The 18746-nt window shown below is 47.4% G+C and overlaps 1 protein-coding gene across 2 annotated transcripts in view; it reads left to right on the top strand.

Moving 5' to 3' along the window:
* STAB1 (stabilin 1) overlaps positions 1 to 17789 on the top strand; it is a 100908-nt gene extending 83119 nt beyond the window's left edge. For both annotated transcript variants that reach the window (XM_048859206.2, XM_075130604.1), the window contains 15 exons: positions 1721 to 1949; positions 2656 to 2805; positions 4179 to 4283; positions 6328 to 6435; positions 7466 to 7659; positions 8720 to 8864; positions 9716 to 9849; positions 10763 to 10928; positions 11434 to 11540; positions 11870 to 11989; positions 12330 to 12482; positions 12622 to 12741; positions 14349 to 14495; positions 16038 to 16136; positions 17077 to 17789. In XM_048859206.2, the coding sequence (XP_048715163.1) occupies positions 1721 to 1949; positions 2656 to 2805; positions 4179 to 4283; positions 6328 to 6435; positions 7466 to 7659; positions 8720 to 8864; positions 9716 to 9849; positions 10763 to 10928; positions 11434 to 11540; positions 11870 to 11989; positions 12330 to 12482; positions 12622 to 12741; positions 14349 to 14495; positions 16038 to 16136; positions 17077 to 17127 (2028 nt within the window). In that variant the 3' untranslated portion in view covers positions 17128 to 17789. The remainder of the gene's footprint in view (positions 1 to 1720; positions 1950 to 2655; positions 2806 to 4178; positions 4284 to 6327; positions 6436 to 7465; positions 7660 to 8719; positions 8865 to 9715; positions 9850 to 10762; positions 10929 to 11433; positions 11541 to 11869; positions 11990 to 12329; positions 12483 to 12621; positions 12742 to 14348; positions 14496 to 16037; positions 16137 to 17076) is intronic.
* Positions 17790 to 18746: the final 957 nt, after the last annotated feature.

Genomic DNA, 18746 nt, shown 5'->3' with positions numbered 1-18746 from the left:
CCATCACACCCTCATGTGGGTAGACGTGTACAAGGCAAAACAAACCCCTCAATACTTCGCTCTTTTCATTCTGGTACCTATTTCTGTTCCAGTGTCACGCAGTTTTACGTGGGTCTCAGTAAAGGGTGGCAGAAAGCTGGACTAGCAGGCGCTGCTGCAGGTCAGGATTAGGTTGGCAGAGCCGTGTGATTTCCCGAGTCCAGAATGGCAGGGGTTTGCATCCAGGCTGGAATGAGGTGCACTGGCAGATCTGGGAACAGCTAGCTATGCCTGCCACCTGCCCACTCAGTGCCTGTGGCTGTCTTGTGCTGCATCTCTTGCTTCCATTGACAGGACACTCCTCTCCAATAACTTTCCAGACAGCTCAGTGGTTTGTAGAGGGCGCTGGTTTTTAATTAAGAGCTTAGTTGGGCAAGTTGCAAAGTGGAGGTGGGGGCGGCATTTCCTGTGCAGTGCCCATTAGCAGGAGTGTAGAAGGGAGAATGGACTCCTGGTCAGGGCACTGGGCTGGGATTTAGGAGACCTGGCTTCAATTTCCTTCTCTGCTACAGACTCCCTGTGTTACCCTGAACAAGTCACTTAATCCTTGTGCCTCAGTTCCCCACCTGCGCAATGAGGATCATTCCCTACCTCGCAGTGGTGTCGGGAGGTGCTGAGTTGCTATGGGAGTCGGGGCCTTCTGCTATCATAGCCGTACATTTTCCATCAAGTACCCGAATGGCCGTTGGATTTTTTGGCTGTTTCTTGTAGACTCGAGCAATCTTCATGCTACTTTGGTGTCAGCCAGGAGTGCTGGGTCCAAACAGCAAAGGCTTTTTTATTGCCAGGTTAGCAGTTTAAACCTTGGTTTGGAAATTAAAGAGCAATTCATCCTTCCCAGGACCAGAACCTGGGTACTGTTATTTAACCCTAAAACCCAGGGTCCTTGCTGCTCAGGTCACTTTTTGTAAGAATTTTCCCTGGAAGCTTGGCCCATACGCCAAGAGCCAACCCTCACGTAGTGCATTGTCATTTTGGTCATCAATGGGGATTGAACCTGGGACCCCCTGAGTTAAGAGCATGAGGCTATGCAGCTTGAACTAAAGTACTGATGCCCCTGGCTGGCACCTGCTGGAACCTCCTCTTCGCTGTGCATGATGCACAGAGGGAGACAGAGAACATACATTGAACAATGGAGTTACACATGTGCACACTGGTTGGCTGCTGGCTTCCACCTCAGAGCTTGCTGTTCTTTGGTGATGTAGCTGCAGACCTCTGGGATGACAGGGGCTACTTAAGTGTGACATTATTGGTAAGGCGCAGCAACAGGCTCCTGGGTATAGATTTGTACCTATGCTCACACCAGCCTGGCCACTCTGATCCTGGTGAGGCAACAAGTTTTCACTTGACAGCTTGACCATTGATTGTTCCATGCCAAATCCATTTTCTGCGTTGTCATGTACCACCGACTGCCTGATAGTCTGCAAACACGGATTTCTACCGCCACCTGCCCCTGTCTTCTCTGTCCTTCATCCCTTGCCACCATTTGTAAGGTGATTATACTGAAAAAGGAATATCGGTAGCGCCTTCCTCCAGCATGTGAGTTGGTTTTTAGTTGTAACAATTTTACTAATGTCCTTGGAGAAGTTTCTCCCTTTAGTTAAGGGGTGGGGAAGTAGCTAGTTGGGACAAACCCCAGGATATTGACAGTTTTGACCCATTGTTGTCATTTTCCCCACAGGGCAAAAGCCAGACTTGCTTTTATTACGAAAATCCATTTTCCAGATTCTCTTATTTTTCACACCGCAACTATCTGTTATCAAGACCTCATTGGTATCCGTCAGTGTTTGATAACGGCAGTCGCTGGCATTCTCTTCGGAGGTCCCTGACAAAAGGGTGCAGGAGGGTCTGTTTCTCCACCAGCTGGGTACCGCAGTGCTGTGCAAACCACTATGGAAGAGACTGTCAGGGTGAGAAATCTGCACCGCTGCGCCCACCCCTGGCACAAAGGAATTCTTTTCTCTTGTCACAATGAGGTGTCCTCTCTTAGCCAGATGGTGGTGCCTACCCATAGATGCTCCTTTGATGGGTCACCATGAAGGCTGGTAGCTGTCACATTTTTGTCATGGTATTTCTCTGTGTGCAATTTTTTCTTTCTAGCCCTTATGTTGCAAAGATAATCTTATGGTGACCGATGCAGTGCTGTCTTCCTGTGTTATCCCAACCAATAGTGCTGCTGCAGCCAGTTCCTTTTCTTTGTATAAAGCAAGTTAGGAGAGTCAGGAGACATGCAATAGCGAAATGAGGTTTTTCATCATTTTTGCATGAAAGTCATGGCAAGGGGTTATTCCCATAGACATTTCGCACGCATTAGAGAGTCTGTGGGAACATCCCTTCCGTGCACCTCACCAGGACTTTGTTAGGACCACCTGAGGCAGCCCCTGAGGAATCCATCCCAAGGGTGAGGTGAGGCCCAGTGGATGCTGGGACACCAAAGCTGTGGTGAGTCGGGGGTGTAGACTGGGAACGCTAGCTTTATCCAGTAAACCCACCAAATTCACTCTTTAACAACTAACCAAGTTTTTATGAGTAGTTTTCCCTGCCTCCAGGAAAAGCAGGAACCTTTTCTTGCCTAGTCTCCAGTTTGGGTAACTTATCAAGGCTCTGTGTTTTCAGTCTGCCCAGGAGGGCTGGAGGCTCCCTGCAGTAACCGTGGTACTTGTGATGATAGGATCGATGGGTCAGGACGATGCAACTGCACCGAGGCTTTCATTGGGACGGCTTGTGAACTGTGTGCGCCAGGCAGATACGGGCCGGGCTGCCAAGGTACAGACCTATAGACAGATAACCAGAAATGACCGTGATGTGTGTGCGCATCGTAGTGGTCTGTGCAATACACTGACCAGACTGCAGAGGATGGGATTAGTTCGTTTGACCTGACGGGGGGGTGGTAGACTTGGGGTAAGATCGTCCCTCAGACCTGCGGTTAGAGGAGCAGTTTCTGTAGGCAGTGACGACTGTTTGGTCGGTAGTGCACTGTGCTCCAAGGGGTAAGGAAAACCCCACCGAAACTCTGGGCTCATACTGTGCTCTCGATTTTAACATTTTAAGCAGAGCTCCTCACTGAAATCAGTGTGAGGGGTTACCCTTACGTGAACGGCACATTGTGGCCGCTGGGACGGTTATGATACCATAGAACTGTCCTTATTCCAATAACAGAGAGGTCATCAGATTACAGCTACTGTGGAGGGGAAGCTGCACCCTTTCTTAATCCCTCTCTGCAGGACTCTGTCATCAAGCCAGCTGAATAACACTGGCTGCCATTTTTCCTGAGGTGTAAGAGGCTGGGCTGTGATGTGTACATGAGGCAGTTCAAGGCCAGGCCGAGTTGGGTATTTCCCAGTACACTTGCTTCAATCTTATAATTCACTGATGCTGAGGCCTTTAAGGTGTGTAAGACGCTCCCTCTTCCCCACTTGGTGCAGTTAAGCAGCTCCATCCATGTCAGTGAGAGTTAAGCATGTGCTTTGGGGTGTGAATGGGCCTCTAATCAGACAGGCTTCTAATTAGAGCTGCCATGTGTCCTGAATTGGATGGGCTTGCGAGACATTGGATCCCCCTGCAGTCTCTTTCGGGGTCAGTGCTGCCCTGATGTGCTGTGTCAGGCCAAGAGGAAGACAAGACCAGGGTTAAGAAGCATGAAACCTAGACTCCTTCCCTGGGTTTGGCATTCAATGTGCGGGACTCACAAGCATGGGAGAAAGTTTAAAAGGGATTCACTGACCGGGGGATTTTGAGTAAGTGACTCACAAGCCGCCCAGGGGAGGAAAAAGAAAGCTAAGGGCATTTGCCAGAGGGCTACAGAGCAGAGAGGGGAAGGGAGCCCTCCAGGAGAGGTTAAGCAAAGTTTGGTTGGTCCATCACTAGTCAATGCCCTGGACCGAGCACAGACGGGTGTTGGGGAAGAGGCCATGGACATCAGCACAAGTAGCGAGAGTTCCTGGCTGCAGTTTTACAATTGCACACAGACTTGTGGTAATCGCCCGTGAAAAATTCTGCAGGCATAATTCTAAAAGTCCAGGCCTACACAGAGCCCTCATGTAGCCATATGCCAAAATCCATCTTCCAGTGCTACCCTTCCCTTCTCAAGTGGATCATCTTACAGGTGTGTTCTTATCTTCCTGTCTGTTGCTTTGCAGAGTGTAAGTGCACAGAGAATGGGATGTGTAATGAAGGCTTGAATGGGGATGGGATCTGTTTCTGCACTGAGGAATGGACAGGAGAGCGCTGCGAAACCAAACTAGGTAACTTACACTTGACTCTACAGGTGAAACTCCCAAGTATCGTTCCTTCCCTTGGGCAGGTGGTTCTGTGAATGGGCACCTGTAGCATCAGTCACATGTTGTCTTTTATTTCATGGTTATCAAATTTATCTCTGTCCTGTTAGGTTTGCTCTGGATGCATGAGTCCATCTGTTGCTATCTTATTTTTACAGCATCCAGACACGTTGCTGCAAAGCAGCTCTGCTCTGGTGGCTCAGCTGGGGTGAGGTTTTGTGGCTGGGTTGGCGTACAAGCACTATTTTTTGTAGCTCATGCTGTGGAAGTGAGTTTGTAGGAGAAATCTGAATGAGGCGAGTGTGGAGTCCGGACACAGTACCTGAGAGGTGGGATCCCCAGCTTGGGTAGATGTACCTGTGCTAGTGTAATGCCTATAAACCCCAGTTGTCAGCAGGCAGGATAGAACATGGGATCTCTGAAGCTTCATGAATGAGTCTCTACTGCATGAGCCAAAAGCCACATGGCTGTTAGCCAAGCTTGTAGAGGACTCATCAATCTCTAGAGTCGAGGTGCCACTAGAGGGAGACAGAGCACCACACCATGCAGGCATGGGTTACACTAGCTTGACTTGAGCTAGTGCCTGAAGATAGCCAGTGGCCTTTGCTGCAAGTGGCAGCTCGGGCTGACTGTCCATGCCCAATCCCGCCCGACCTCCTGGGAACACACTAGGGCTGCTAGCCCAAGCCACTGCCTGTGCCAACATGGCCACACTGCTACTTTAGGTGCTAGTTCAATCCAAGCTAGTGTGTGAATGTCTATTTGAGCTGGGAGCCCAGCTGCAGTGCAGACATACCCAGAGATTCTGGACAGCACTCCAGGAGTGTGGGAAGGCAGCTGCAATTGCTCACATGTTTCTCTGTTTGGACCCCCACATTTGAGTTTAAAAATTTGGCCCAGCACGCCTAGCTAAGGCCCATGGACGTGCTGACAGTAGACGATAGCAGCAGCCAGAATTGGACATAATAAGAGGAACCGTGTGGAGAGAGGGGCAGGGAATTCATAGTGTAGATCTGGGGGTATTAAGGAGCAGACCCAGGTGCAACAGAACATGTGGCAACCTGAGCCAAACAATCCCTGCCATACACTGCTACAGTGAGAACACCATTGAGCTGAACACTGGAACAACCCTTCCCTTTGGAACATCTTTGCTTCTTATAATGTTCCCATGAAGAGCTCTGAAATGGGGCAGGAAGTCCCCAAAGTGTGATTGTTCAGTGCTGGGTGGGAATTGAAGGCCTGATCCTGCTGGGTGCTGAGCACCATCAAGTCACAATAAAGACCATGGGAGTTGTCTGGGCTCTGCACCTCTCAAAATCAGGCCCTGAATTATTATACTGCATAGGGCCCTAACTCTGCAGAGACTTAAGGCAGACTTGATCCTGCCAATCTGCTTCAGAGAAGAGGATTTTTTTTCTTGTATCTTGGGAACCCATTGATCTAAAGAACCCAAATGTGCCCCCTGAGACGTGATCGTGTTCAAGATGATCTGAGCAGACAAGTGGTTTCAAAAATACTTTGAAAAAGTTGGCTTTTTAAAACAGAACGCTGGTCTCCACTGGAGACCTGGCTGGCCCATAACGACACCTGAGGGTTTGGGCAACTAGGGTTGGAACAAAGATACAGGAAGTTAGGATGTGAATGATCCAGAGAGTTCTCATTTTTATTTAAATTGAGCAAGAGGGAGGGTTTAGGCAGCCTGTGGGATGAAGGGCACTGATGGGGAGCCAGGGGACGGAAATGGGGTCAAGCAGGAGGAGTGAGGTGGACTGGAAAGAGGGATGTTGCTCCAGGCCAGGGGATCAGCAGGCCAAAGGGTATGAAGGTCACAGTGGGAGGAACGAGGCATGGAGACCAGCCCCAGCTTGAGGTAGGGAGTGGCGGGAGATGCAGGAGCAGAGCTGCGCCGAGCCTGGAGTGGGAGGGTGGAGCATAGATTGCAGTAGGACTTGGAGATGCGTCTGCATGCAGAGTGCAACCTACTGATTTGAATGGCTTGTTCTGTGACTAGCTGCAGCGCCGGTGTGCTCCCCAGCTTGCCACCCCAATGCCTCCTGCCGAGCCGATAATATCTGTGAATGCAACTTGCATTATGAAGGAGATGGAAGAACTTGCACAGGTACAGTTGGAGCATATGGCCTGGGCCTGAGCTGGGCAATCTCTAGTGTTCTGACAAATGTGGAGGTGTGGCTAGTTTGGAGAATGAAGACAAATTAAGGTGGTATCAGACAAAGGAAAGATGGGGGAAATAACACTTACTCCTCTAATCATCCAGACCAGGGATCTCAAACTCAAATCACCACAAAGGCCACATGAGGACTAGTATATTGGCCTGAGGGCCGCATCACTGACACCCCTGCTGCCCCCAGCCCTGCCCCCACTCCACCCCTTCCATGAGGCCCTGCCCCGCCTCTTCCAACCCCTTCCCCACCCCCATTCCAACCCCTTCCCCAAAGTCCCTGCCCTGCTTCACCCTCTCCCTGCCCCTATTCTAACCCCTTCCCCAAATCCCTGCCCCAGCCCTGCCTCTTCTCCGCCTCCCCCCCTTCCCCCGAAAAGTTCTAAGCACTGCCAAACAGCTGTTTGGTGGCAGGAAGTGCTGGGAGGTAGGTGGAGGAGCGGCGGCGGCGGGGGGAGTTATGGCAGGCCGCAGGAAACGCAGCCCACAGGCCGCATGTTTGAGTCCCCTGATCCAGACCTTTGTGGAATGATGCAGGTGCTTTGTATTTAAATGGCACAGTGCAGGACATTATCAACCAATCAGTATTTAGGCTTGAGATTTTCAAATCTGCCTAAGGGATTTGGATGCCTAATTCCATCTCAGCCTTAATATATACGATCTGTTTCTATTTTAATCTACAGGGAATGCCATTAATAAATTCCAGTCCTGTATCCATTATTGTGCAATATTCCTATTCCTGTCAGGCTCATTGCAGAATACAGCTACTCTCTAATTGCACCCACTGCCATTAGTTTGCTAATATTTAATTGTGGTATGAAAAGACCAAAAAGGTATTTGTGAAAGAAGATTGATCCATGCAGGACTCTCCCGAAGTCACACTGGGGACTGTCCCGCTAACAAGGGCTGGAGGATCAGGCCCTTGTAAAGCCTGCTGAGTTAAAAGGCTGAACTGTCTTTCTTGCCTTAGTGATTGACCAGTGCCGGGATGACAATGGAGGGTGCAGCGAGCATGCCAACTGCACTCAGGTGGGTGTTCAGCTCTCCTGTACCTGCCTACCGGATTACCAGGGAGATGGCTACGTCTGCAGCCCCATAGACAGGTGTGCGGATGGCAGGAATGGAGACTGCAGCGAGCACGCCTTGTGCATCAGCACTGGGCCAGTAAGTATGTCGTGAACACCAAAGGCATTTGGCTGCCCTGCCCATGTTGTGGGAACAGCATTGAGATGGACGAGGAACACTGACACCAACACACAGGTGCAACGGCAGCAGCTAGTCTACATGGCAAGAGCCATGAGCAATAGCTTTCTAGTCAGTGCCTCCCCAGTCATTCAACCCGCCCGATTCCCCAGGGCTCTCTTGTCACCGTGTGCCACACTCCGAAGGCTGGGGAAGCCTGCCTTGCTGCTAGCTTTCAGGGGTTAGTGTTCCTCCCCATACAGCATGGCGTGTTCTCTGCCTAAAGTGAACCCGGTCCCCTAGAGTGTGGGGGGGGAACAAAGAATGGTGTGGGAGGGACTGCCTGTGGGACGGGGAAAAAGCTGCCTCCGCCCCGCAGTGGCACCAGGTCTCTTGCAGAGGGGCTGGTGACTGTTCTGCTGCAGTGGGAGGCAGGACTGGGAGAGCCCATGAAGGCGGGAGTGGGGGGGGTGGGTGTCACAGCTGTGCCGTGGAGCCCTGCTCCGTACAGGGCAGTGTGCAGAGAGGATTTGGAAGAAGGCCAGCAGCCGTGCTACACAATTCTGCTTGCTGCCTCCCTCCCCTAACAAGAGGTTGGGTGGCAAGGGCCATGGGAGTGACACCAGTCCTGTGGCGGGAGTGGCAGCCACGCAGCTGCTTTGCAATCCTGGGGGGGTGGGAGGGGCATTTTTCCATGTAAGTTTGGCTGGACATAGGATTTGTCCCCCACAGTGACTGAGCCCATCCCCTCTCTGGGGTAGGGCCACCACGTTGGGAGCATATTCCACGGGGTCACCTTGTGACATTGCGATTATGGCCTCTGGTGGCACCGCCAGATCACACCACTTCTCAGGCCCAGGGAGGAGCTCAGCCTGGGTTGCGAGACAGGAGGTTGTCCTGTTATGGTCAAACTTCGCCCAGAAATTTCAGGACGGTCAGCAACCCCATTGCTAGAACCAGCCAGGCCTCAGCAGGAGATCATGGGCTTCCCGAGCGCTGGGACTGGCCTCCCTGCTGCCCCGGGGATTCCTTTGTGTTGCAGAATGCTCGGAAGTGTGAGTGCAAAGTGGGCTATGTTGGCAATGGAATTCAGTGCCTGGAGGAAGCTGTGCCACCCACCAACCGCTGCCTGGAAGAGAACGGCCACTGCCACCCCGAGGCCATTTGCACTGATCTGCACTTCCATGGTACGAGTCCTTGTTGCCACCACTTTCCTCGTCAGAAAACAGGAGTTGGGGAGGCAGAGGCAGTTCTGTAGCCTCTTATTTCAGACCACCCCGCATAGAGGAGATGGGTAGCCCGTTTTCCGGCCCCAGGCTCTATCAGACATAAAGCCTGTTTCCTCCCCTGAGATTTCTACCTCAGACCCAGTGGGGGCTCAAGGGTCCCTTAAAATTCTCACTCTCTTGCCTCTGTCACTTGTTAATGTGTGAAATCTCACAAGTTAAACCAGGTCAAGCTGCTTGGAAGAGACTCGAAGAAAAGCCCTCATGCAGCAGGAAGTGGTGGAGTTGGGTCAGTAGGTGGTGCTGTTCCCCCGGAGTCTAGGTTGAGTCAGTAACCAGTACGGAGTTAGGGAGCACTGGTGCAGAATGGCTTCCATCTTCCCCCCCAGAAGTGGCTGTATTTTAATGATAAATAACCCTGCTGGTATGTGTGTATATCCTTTAAAATGTCAAAAGTAGATTAGGTTTGCAAGGTCAGTTGTACACTGGCTGCTTGGCATTGCCAGTGTGGTGTCCAGCAGCTGCTGAATCTGGCCCTTGCTCTCTAGGTGTGAGAGTGAGAAACACACACACACATATGTGTAGATAAGTATTTAGGGTCTAGGTGAAAGGCACTTTATAAATATATATTATGTTGGATCTTCAGATGCAGCCACCTTGCTGATTTGCAGGAATAATCGAATGCCCCTAAAATTGTGCCCGAGATTATTTTCGGCTGTAAGATCAGAGGGCTCTCTCCCAGTCAGGCCCTGAACCTGTGTTTCCGGAGAGCTCCCTGTGAAGTGACATGCACTGGCATGGTTGTTTTCCAGACAAAACCGTTGGCGTGTTCCACCTCCAGTCGCCAAGAGGGAAGTACAACTTCACCTACGGGGAGGCTGAGGCTGCCTGCCTGGCTGAAGACGCTGCTTTGGCCACTCTCCAACAGCTCTCAGCAGCTCAGCAGGTAAAAGCAGAGTCACAGCTGAGCCAGCTCTCGTACCTCAATGGGCCTGAAAGCGCCAGGTTGGTGATGGGTGCAGTGATCCACCTCATTTTGGCTTTTTGGCACCTCTCCTTTGGGTTGGAATCCCAGCTTTAGCAGCAATGTGGGAAGCAACCCAGGGCAAGTGCTCTTTTATACAGGGTTCTGAGTGTGTCCATTACAGCAGCCGGGCACACCAGTCACATGGTCATTAGCTATTTCAATAGATGATATCCCTTCAAAGTGCCAGGTGCCTTGCACTTCTTTTTCTGTGATGGATCGCGCTGAAGCTGTGTATGAGCCACAGTGCCCCAGAGCTTTGATGGGCTGGATAAATGCCAGGCAAATGAACAGTATGCAGTGGTGGTGTAGCCGTATCAGTCCCAGGACATTAGAGAGAGAAAGTGCGGGAGGTAATAACTTTTGGACCAACTTTGGTTGTCTTTCTCTTGCCCAATAAAAAATAATGCTTTATGCCAATGAAGCATCAGGTTTCTGTTTGCCTAAGTAAAATGATGTCCTTCCAGGCTGGGCAGTGGGGAGCAGTGTATGAATTACAAGGGCAGGAGTATCTCCTTTATATAGGGCTTTCAGTAGAGAATACTAAAATGAATCAGTGCCGTTATAAGAAAAGGAGTACTTGCGGCACCTTAGAGACTAACCAATTTATTTGAGCATAAGCTTTCGTGAGCTCACATCCAATGAAGTGAGCTGTAGCTCACGAAAGCTTATGCTCAAATAAATTGGTTAGTTTCTAAGGTGCCGCAAGTATTCCTTTTCTTTTTGCGAATACAGACTAACACGGCTGTTACTCTGAAACCAGTGCCGTTATAGAAACTGATTCATGGCTCATACAATCCTGTCTCTCACTGGACAACTTCTTTTCCTATTGCAGATGGGTTTCCATCTATGCTTAGTTGGTTGGCTCAATAATGGCACTGCAGGATACCCAACTGTATACCCGACCCCCAGCTGTGGCTCCAACCACATTGGCATTGTGGATTATGGCTCCCGAAAAAACTTGACTGAGAGGTGGGATGCTTTCTGCTACAGAGCTAAAGGTATGGAGAGACTCAGTATTGGCTCTGTTGGAATCTGCAGCAGGGAATGTGATTACACTTGTTTGTATCTCAAAGGTGTGTTATATCAAGAATTTATGCTCCTTTTGATTATGCACACACCACAGCGTCAAGGGGAAAACCTACCCAACACATCTGCAATACGCTGTCACTTGCCGGTTTCCACTACATTGGTTTATGCCCTGAACATTCTTATTTAATAACATAAAGCACCAGAGATCTCAAAGTGCCTTACAAAGGCAAGTAAGTGTTTTGAGCCTCCCTGTTACAGATAGAGAAACTAAGGCACTGGGAGGTTAAGTGAGCTGCCCAAGTTTACACAGTGGTGCAGAGAAGCCAGGGTTTGAACGCCTAGTCCAGAGCTCTATCCACTGGACCACAGCTGCCTTCCGCATGGACAGAAATCCTAAGCAATAGTTCAGTGTATTTGTTGTCTGAAGAGCTCACACCCAATCCTGTTCCGCTCACATCTTTCTCCCCTTTGCAGATGTGAGGTGTAATTGTAGAGATGGGTTCATTGGAGATGGCTACTCCTGCAATGGAGATCTCCTGGCTGTGCTGGCTGAGCACTCCAACTTTTCAACCTTCTATTCTGTAAGTGTTGGTGCCACATTCCCTCTAGCCGGGGAAGTGGGAAGGGACATGCTCCTCAGCAAAGCGAAGAAGGGAATAATAGGGAATCCCCAGATCGCAAAGGTTTGGAAACGAAAATCATTGAAATGGAAGACAAGATTGTGTGCTCTCTGAAGTGCCATGCACAGTGGGAGAGTCAAGCTGCTTCCTCTCATTGCCAGTTAGTGTCTCTGCTATTCTAGCAAAGGTGGGGAGAATTCACGTGACATCTCCTGGGTTCTGCTGGCCAGAATGTTCTGACAAACCCGCAGCTTCAGGCTGGCACTTAGGATTCTCTCTCTCTCTTCCAGATGTTACTGGATTACACCAACGCCACGCAAGATGGACTTGAGTTCCTCAACTTCCTCTCCAATGACACCGCATATAAAACTCTCTTTGTACCCTTGAATTCTGGCTTTGGGGTCAATATGGTGAGAAAGCTGGAGAGAATATGGGATTCTCTCATCACTGGCGACACAGAACCTATAGCCATTTGAATACAGTGTTGTTGCTTCCTTGAAGGATTAGGGAAAAATGCTCCAGACTGGCTGAGTGGGTTTTATGTCTGAAGCAGGTTTGTTCTGGCTCTCTTTTGCTTGGAATGCAAGAACTAGTCTGGCGCCTTGTCTACACTGCACTCCAAGAAGTCTTTCTCCGTTGACTCATTGGACAGCATACAACTAAAATGTTGAAAGAGCAGCAAATGCCTGACTTATTTTCCCTCTGCTTTTGACTCTGCCTCATCCTCACTTCTAAACTTTGTTTTCTCAGAAATTAACATGGGAGGAGCTGAAGCTCCATGTCTCCCTGAGTGATGTTCTCCTCTTGAGCTCCAATCTCACCAATGGTACCGTTATACCTTCCTGCTCCGGCTACAACCTTCTCATTGCAGATGCTCCCCTGCTGAATAGCACGCATCCCCCTGTAAGTATGTTGGGCCAGTTCAGTACTCAGCCAGCTTCTCTTGCGTCTAGGTAATGGGTAACGTTTCCTGTCCAAAAAGGCTTTTTCTAAAACATATTCACATTGAGTCCCTTAATATTGCTGCTTCTTCTTGTGACAGGGTTCCAAAGTGATTAATAATACCCTGATAGTACAGTGGGACATTCTGACTTTCAATGGAATCATTCATGCCATCGAGGGGCCACTGAGGATGCCTCAGCAGCCTGTGCACCTGAATCAGGCAAGTTGCTTGTTCAATTCCATTGAGAGTTTAAATGGCAGGTTTAAGAACACATGTTGGGTTCGGTTACCCTGCATCAGAACAGGACGAGTCCCATTTGGTGCGCTCACCAAGGCCCTACTGTGCTGCGGCCTGTGTCATTAAATAGAGTCCAGCCTAGCTGTACTCTGCACTGCTGCAGTGAAGAACCAGACTGGGGCCACACAAGCTTGGGCTCCCACTCTTCGGGGTAGCTGTGATGTGGAGAGCAGGGAGATAGCTCGGTAAGGGTAGGGCGCTTGCCTTAGAAGTCGCTAGCATGTAGAATTTTATCAACGGACCTTTGTGTTAGTGTGTGTCCTCATATAGCCAATCCTAACGCATTCTGTATGGTGTAACGGCAGGAAATCCCGGTAAAGCAAAGCAAGAATTATTTGGTCATTTGGGCCCAAGGCTACAGCTGAGGCTTGTGCAAGTAATGTAAACTTGCTGTGCCTCAGTTTTCCCACTGGTAAAATGGAGATAATACTTAGCTACAGCACAAGTGGGCTGAAGCTAAATTAAAGTACTTTGAGATCTTTGGGTGGAGGCTGCTAGGTATTAAGATATACCTACTGTATTGATATACAACACAGGGATGAATTTAGTGTGAATGGCTCTGCATACTGAGTCAGTTACCCTTTAGTTCTCCTGTAGTATAATGAGCTATACATACACATCAAAGAGTTCTTCTGACCTCAGATCATGTATGTTAGTTACCAGCTACTTCCTCCTCCCTGCACAGAACTATACCTGAGTGTTTCACTTCCCGTAAAAGGTCTGTCCTCTTCTCCTTGATCATTGCTGGAACAGGCATCCTTTCTGCCTACCTGGTGCAGGTGGGCCTCCAACTCCATGGCAGAGCAGCCCTCCTCACCTTCTGCCTGCTGTTTTAAGGGACAGGAAGACCAGCTAATGGCCAGTTCAAAGACATGAGAGAGTGTGGTACCTGTACATTTTTAGATGTATTTGCATAGCCATTGCTATGACTGGACTATAAAACATTGAGAACAGCATTGAGCAAACAAGTGGCACCAGTACAAAAACATAGGCCCCTGCTGTTAAGTAATCCAACGGATAGCATCAGTCTGAAAAATGCACTCTTTTGGCCACCAGCCAACAAAAAAAGAGAGCTAGTCTCCTCTCGTTCGGCCTATTGCTGCGTGCCTTGAAAATGTAATAGTGCTGAGTAAAGGCATGTCCCAAATCTGCAAAGGGAGGAGACAACTTTACATCACAACGGAATGTAAGGTAACCAGTGTAGTGATGATGAGATGCATCAGTGTATGTATTATAGCTTCTTTTGAAACTTCCGGGCAGTAGTAGGATAGTGAACTAACTGGTTTATTTTACTACATAGTTAATCACTTCCAGTCTGAGCTGCGTGTGTAAGATGGGATCAGATCAGGAATGAGTGCAGCACACAGGGGAAATAAAAACCTGCATAAATGTTCCAGGTAGCCAGCTCTCTATTTCAGAGGTGTGAAAAAGTTTAGTTTACGCTTTTTTAACACACCAGTTGTCTTAAAATACATAATGAAGAACTGCCTTAAACACAGAACTAAAACAACCTAGCGTGTCTATTACAGGTTACTAATGCTACAAAATCATCTCCTCCTGTGACCATCGGGGTAACATCCGCTGCTGTTGTGGTGCTGCTGTTATTTGCTGTTGCTGGCGTGTCCTATTACTACCAAAAAATAAAAACCCCAGGATTCCAGTTCCACTACTTTCAGGTTTGGAGAAAAGTATATTCGCTATAAAAAAAAAAAAAAAACTAACAAAACCCCAAAAACACCTTGCTTCAGCTTCTCTCACTAAAGCACAAACCATTTCTGTTATCCATACTGCAATGGTCATATGCATAAGAGCTCAAGCTGTTACAGTAGCCAAACTGGGTGACTGCATGCAGCTAAGGACTCTTGTGGGTTTTTTTGCTTTCTGATGCATTTAAATGTCAGCCCGTAGCTAACCTCTCCCTGTCGAGTCGCATTTACATGTGGCCTTTGGACATGGATGAATAGTTTCCCCATAAAAACATTGAGAAAGTTTTCCAAGACGTATTTCCATCTGTTATGCTTGGTGTTAGGCTATTGCCCAGGATGTATTTCTGGAAAAAGAACTTGGATGGAGAAGCGCTAAGAATTCTCATCTTTAAGGGCTTGTCTACATGAAGCAAATTCTAATGCACACAGATGTTTTGTGAACTAACTGGCCACTGCTGGCACATCCTAAAAGTTCCCTAGTGTGTGCCAGGAGGGTCTACGCAGGCCAGCTGGTGCGTGTTACTGCACCATGTATACAAGCCCAAAGAGTTGGCTTGGGTGAGAGACACACCTACTTTTAATCAAAATTATTAAACATGAGGGTGGAGGGAGGTTTAAACTACAAGTAAATTCTTTAAGGTAAGACAGCCATTGCACATGGGACATGGGGGAAAATAACTATTAAGGCTGCAATAAAGGAGTGTTTGATGTAGTTGACCTTCCAGTTTATACTGTCACAGCTTATGAAGGAGTGTTACTACAGCCCTATGCTCTTGGCCTAGATCTAATGAGAATTTGGGTCACTGCAACATTCTCTTCTCACGAGGGGTTGTTGCTGCTCCCATAACTTGCAATACTAGGGCCATGTCTACACCGTAGGCACTACAGTGCCATAGCTATGCCACTCTGTAGTGTGGACACAGACTACTGTGACAGCAGGGGTATTTCCTGTGCTGGTAAATTAAGCTGTGTCTATTACTGGGGCTTAGATTGGCATAGCCTGACCCTCATGCTATAGACCAGGCCTATGATTTAGCCACTATGGGAAGAACTGGATAATTTGTAGTGTGTTGTCTGCAGACTGCATACATGTAAATTACAGCTTAAACTAGAGTGAGGTTACCAAGGAGTCTGGTCTAGGCAATGGAACATGTTAAAAAGTTGCTAAGCACCTTAAACCTGCATTGTTGTGTGGTAACAGGTATAAATGGGTATGAGGAGAAGGAAGCTAGAAATATGGAAACCAGTGTGGGAGGTAAATGAGCAATATGGATTAAATTACCCTTAACTGATCGCTCATAAAAATAATTACCTTTCTGTGCATCTTGGAAAAGATTTTACATTTAAGAAAAAACTCCACTACCTTACTAACTAGAGTCTGTAATTCAATTTCATTTTCACTACCTTGTTAATGCAAGGAACCATAGAAGTGCTCAAGACTGCAGTAATTATGAACTCACCTCTAGAGGATGGGGAAGATCGATACCTAATCTCTTGTACCTTTGCACACAGGCTGACCTGGAAGAGGAAGAGCAGGCCAGGAACCCGCCCTTAGTGTCATTCCCAAATCCTCTCTTTGGGGCCCAGAGCTTGATGTGTGAACCATTTGAGGTAAGAAAATGTTTCATCAGAACAAAACAAGTGAGACCACTTGTTTAGAACCTAACCAAATTGGGGGAAGGAGAGTTCATGCTTGGTAGGGGTGAATGGGATTTGGTAAGGATGTAAAAACAACCCTTAATCTGCACTTATCACAGGGATGCTTGAGCCAGACGAGAGGAATCTCTGGACATGTCTAAACAGATATAGTGCTTCAGCATAGTCACTTGCTACAAGGGTTCCCCAGTCATTATAGTTAGTCCACCTTATGAAGAGGCAGTAGCTAGGTCAATGAAATAATTATTCTGTCAACCTACTGCTGTCTACACTGGGCTTTAGATGGCTTAACTGTGTGAAAAATCCAACTCCCTAAGTGACACAGCTGGGTCAGCCTATCCTTTAAGTGTAGACCTGACCTAAGGTAAGGGGAATCTCTTCTCTCTTTAGTCCAGGCATTGAACTCCCCTTGACATTTTTAACCATGTTAAAAGCAAGCACCCTGCACCTATAAACTGAATTAAAAGCATCAGTAAATAAGTTTTCAATGTTGATTTAATAAATTAGATGGCAGAAACCACAGCTGGGTTTTAGCAGGCAAGGACTCAGTATCCTCTTCCACTGAGAAACTTCTTCTCTTAGTCTATTTACTCAGGCTTTGCAGGGGAGAGATCAGTATAGAGGTAGGGTGATGTCCCCTTCTTACCCCAACCTGCTGCTACTTCTATAGCAATTTCATGTAGGGAAGACTGCAGTAAAGATGTTCGCTGTAGTGTCAGGGCAGTGAGAACTCCCTTAATCCCCTTCAGAACTGGAATTGCCTAGGAAACCAGCCTTATGTTCCTGCTGCTAAACATGTAGTGAGTCAAGGGTTAACTTTAGAATCTTAAAGGATGTGTTTGTCAAGTTAGGAGCCAGCTGAGGACTATGCTAACAGTTTCTATGTCTGTTTCAGGACTCTTTCAGGGGGGAAGATTTATCAGACACCTGCAGAATTCTTGAGTAAAGCATACAGCAAGCCAAACAAAGGGGGAAAATAAACCACCATGTTCTTGCTGCATGCTAGTGCTAAGTGGAGCTTGCCCACATGTCCTGCAAGGGGTAAGCAGATGAAGAGTGAGCTAATGGTTAACAGTAAACCAGACAAACTCATCAGCTAAGATACCTCAGTTGAACTACCTTAAGACATACATACCTGCAGTTACTCTGATGACTAGTGAATGTCCTTGTTGATGCAGCTAAGAAAACTTTCACTGGAACAGCGAACACATGATGCCAAGCTGCCACTTGGCGCTCTGCACTGATATTCTTCCATAGCTGTAGGAGGGGAAATTCACTACATACATCTGAAGAATGTTGCTTTAAAATAATAGTACCATTTGTAAAATATAGCCAGTACTACACAGTCATAATCCTCCAGGGCTAAATTATATATATAAAATGGAGTGGCACACAGCACCTGATAGCTGGAAAAACAGTCTGGCCAGAAAACCTAATGATTCTAAGCCTTTAAACTGGTGAGCATGACAAATGCCTTTTTATTCAGCTGGTTTGTTTGCTTTAATCAAGTGATGACTCTCCAAACAGGCTTAGCCTGAAGTCTATGCACATTGCACTGTTTTGCTGATTAGTATTGTGGTTCTTCAATAAACTGCACTTTGAGAACAAGTCGCCTTGTCAGATTCTCAGCTGTTAGGGGTTAGAATTGCATTGGTTAAGTGAAACCAGATGGTAAACCATTATTTCATACTGTGATACTTTATTTACCATACTTCTATATAAGTTTAGAAGAAAAGAACCTACCATAATGAGCTACAGAAAGTTATTTAGACAAGAACTTTAACATGCTACATTCCAAATTATTCTCAAACCACACAACCACCATTGGTGTGTTAAATTTTCAGAGAGCCAAACATCCACTTGAGTTTCCTATTTATTTGAAGACCAATTACATCAAATTTGGGTGGCTATACTATGTCTTAGCAAAGGCATCTAGAGGATGCCCAGTCTGTCAAGTGGTAAAGTTGCCACCACAACATGGCAGATGCAACATTCTTCTGTTGCAGCATACACATTACAATTCCAGGGTCACAGATCACAACATGATAGTCCAAGACATTACATCACTTGAGAATGCAGTAGTATTCAAATGATATAGCAATGTTTAACAAGTTATTTACATTAATGCTAGTTATTTTGGTGTTCAAACAAAAGGTGGAATAGTTTCAATGTTTAAAAAAAAAAACTCAAAGCCATTTAACATCCAGTCACCAGGACAGGTACCCTGTTTATGCACGTGAGGTATCATGTTCCCAACTGTGGTTAGAGTTGCTACTCACTGCCAGAGATATTCTAGAACATTTTATTCTACCTACTATCCTCACAGCTGTTGCATTAATACTGTTTTATGGCACTGGATTATTTTACACATTTTCCCTAACTGCTATGGGATTTAAACTTGGCACAGAGCAATAAGCCACTGGCAGTCTGTCTACTAGGCACATAAAGCCTTCCCCTTCAAAGCCACACATGCACTAAGAATTCTCTGTATAGGCACAAGTCTACAATGTAGCTTTTAAAATGAAGTTCACCTATCCTAATGTTCTCAGCCCAGATAAAACTCTT

Source organism: Caretta caretta, chromosome 7, assembly GCF_965140235.1.
Source record: "Caretta caretta isolate rCarCar2 chromosome 7, rCarCar1.hap1, whole genome shotgun sequence".
NCBI lineage: Eukaryota > Metazoa > Chordata > Testudines > Cheloniidae > Caretta > Caretta caretta.
Note: the sequence above shows the minus strand (reverse complement) of the source record. Positions and strands in the feature narration are given on the sequence as shown.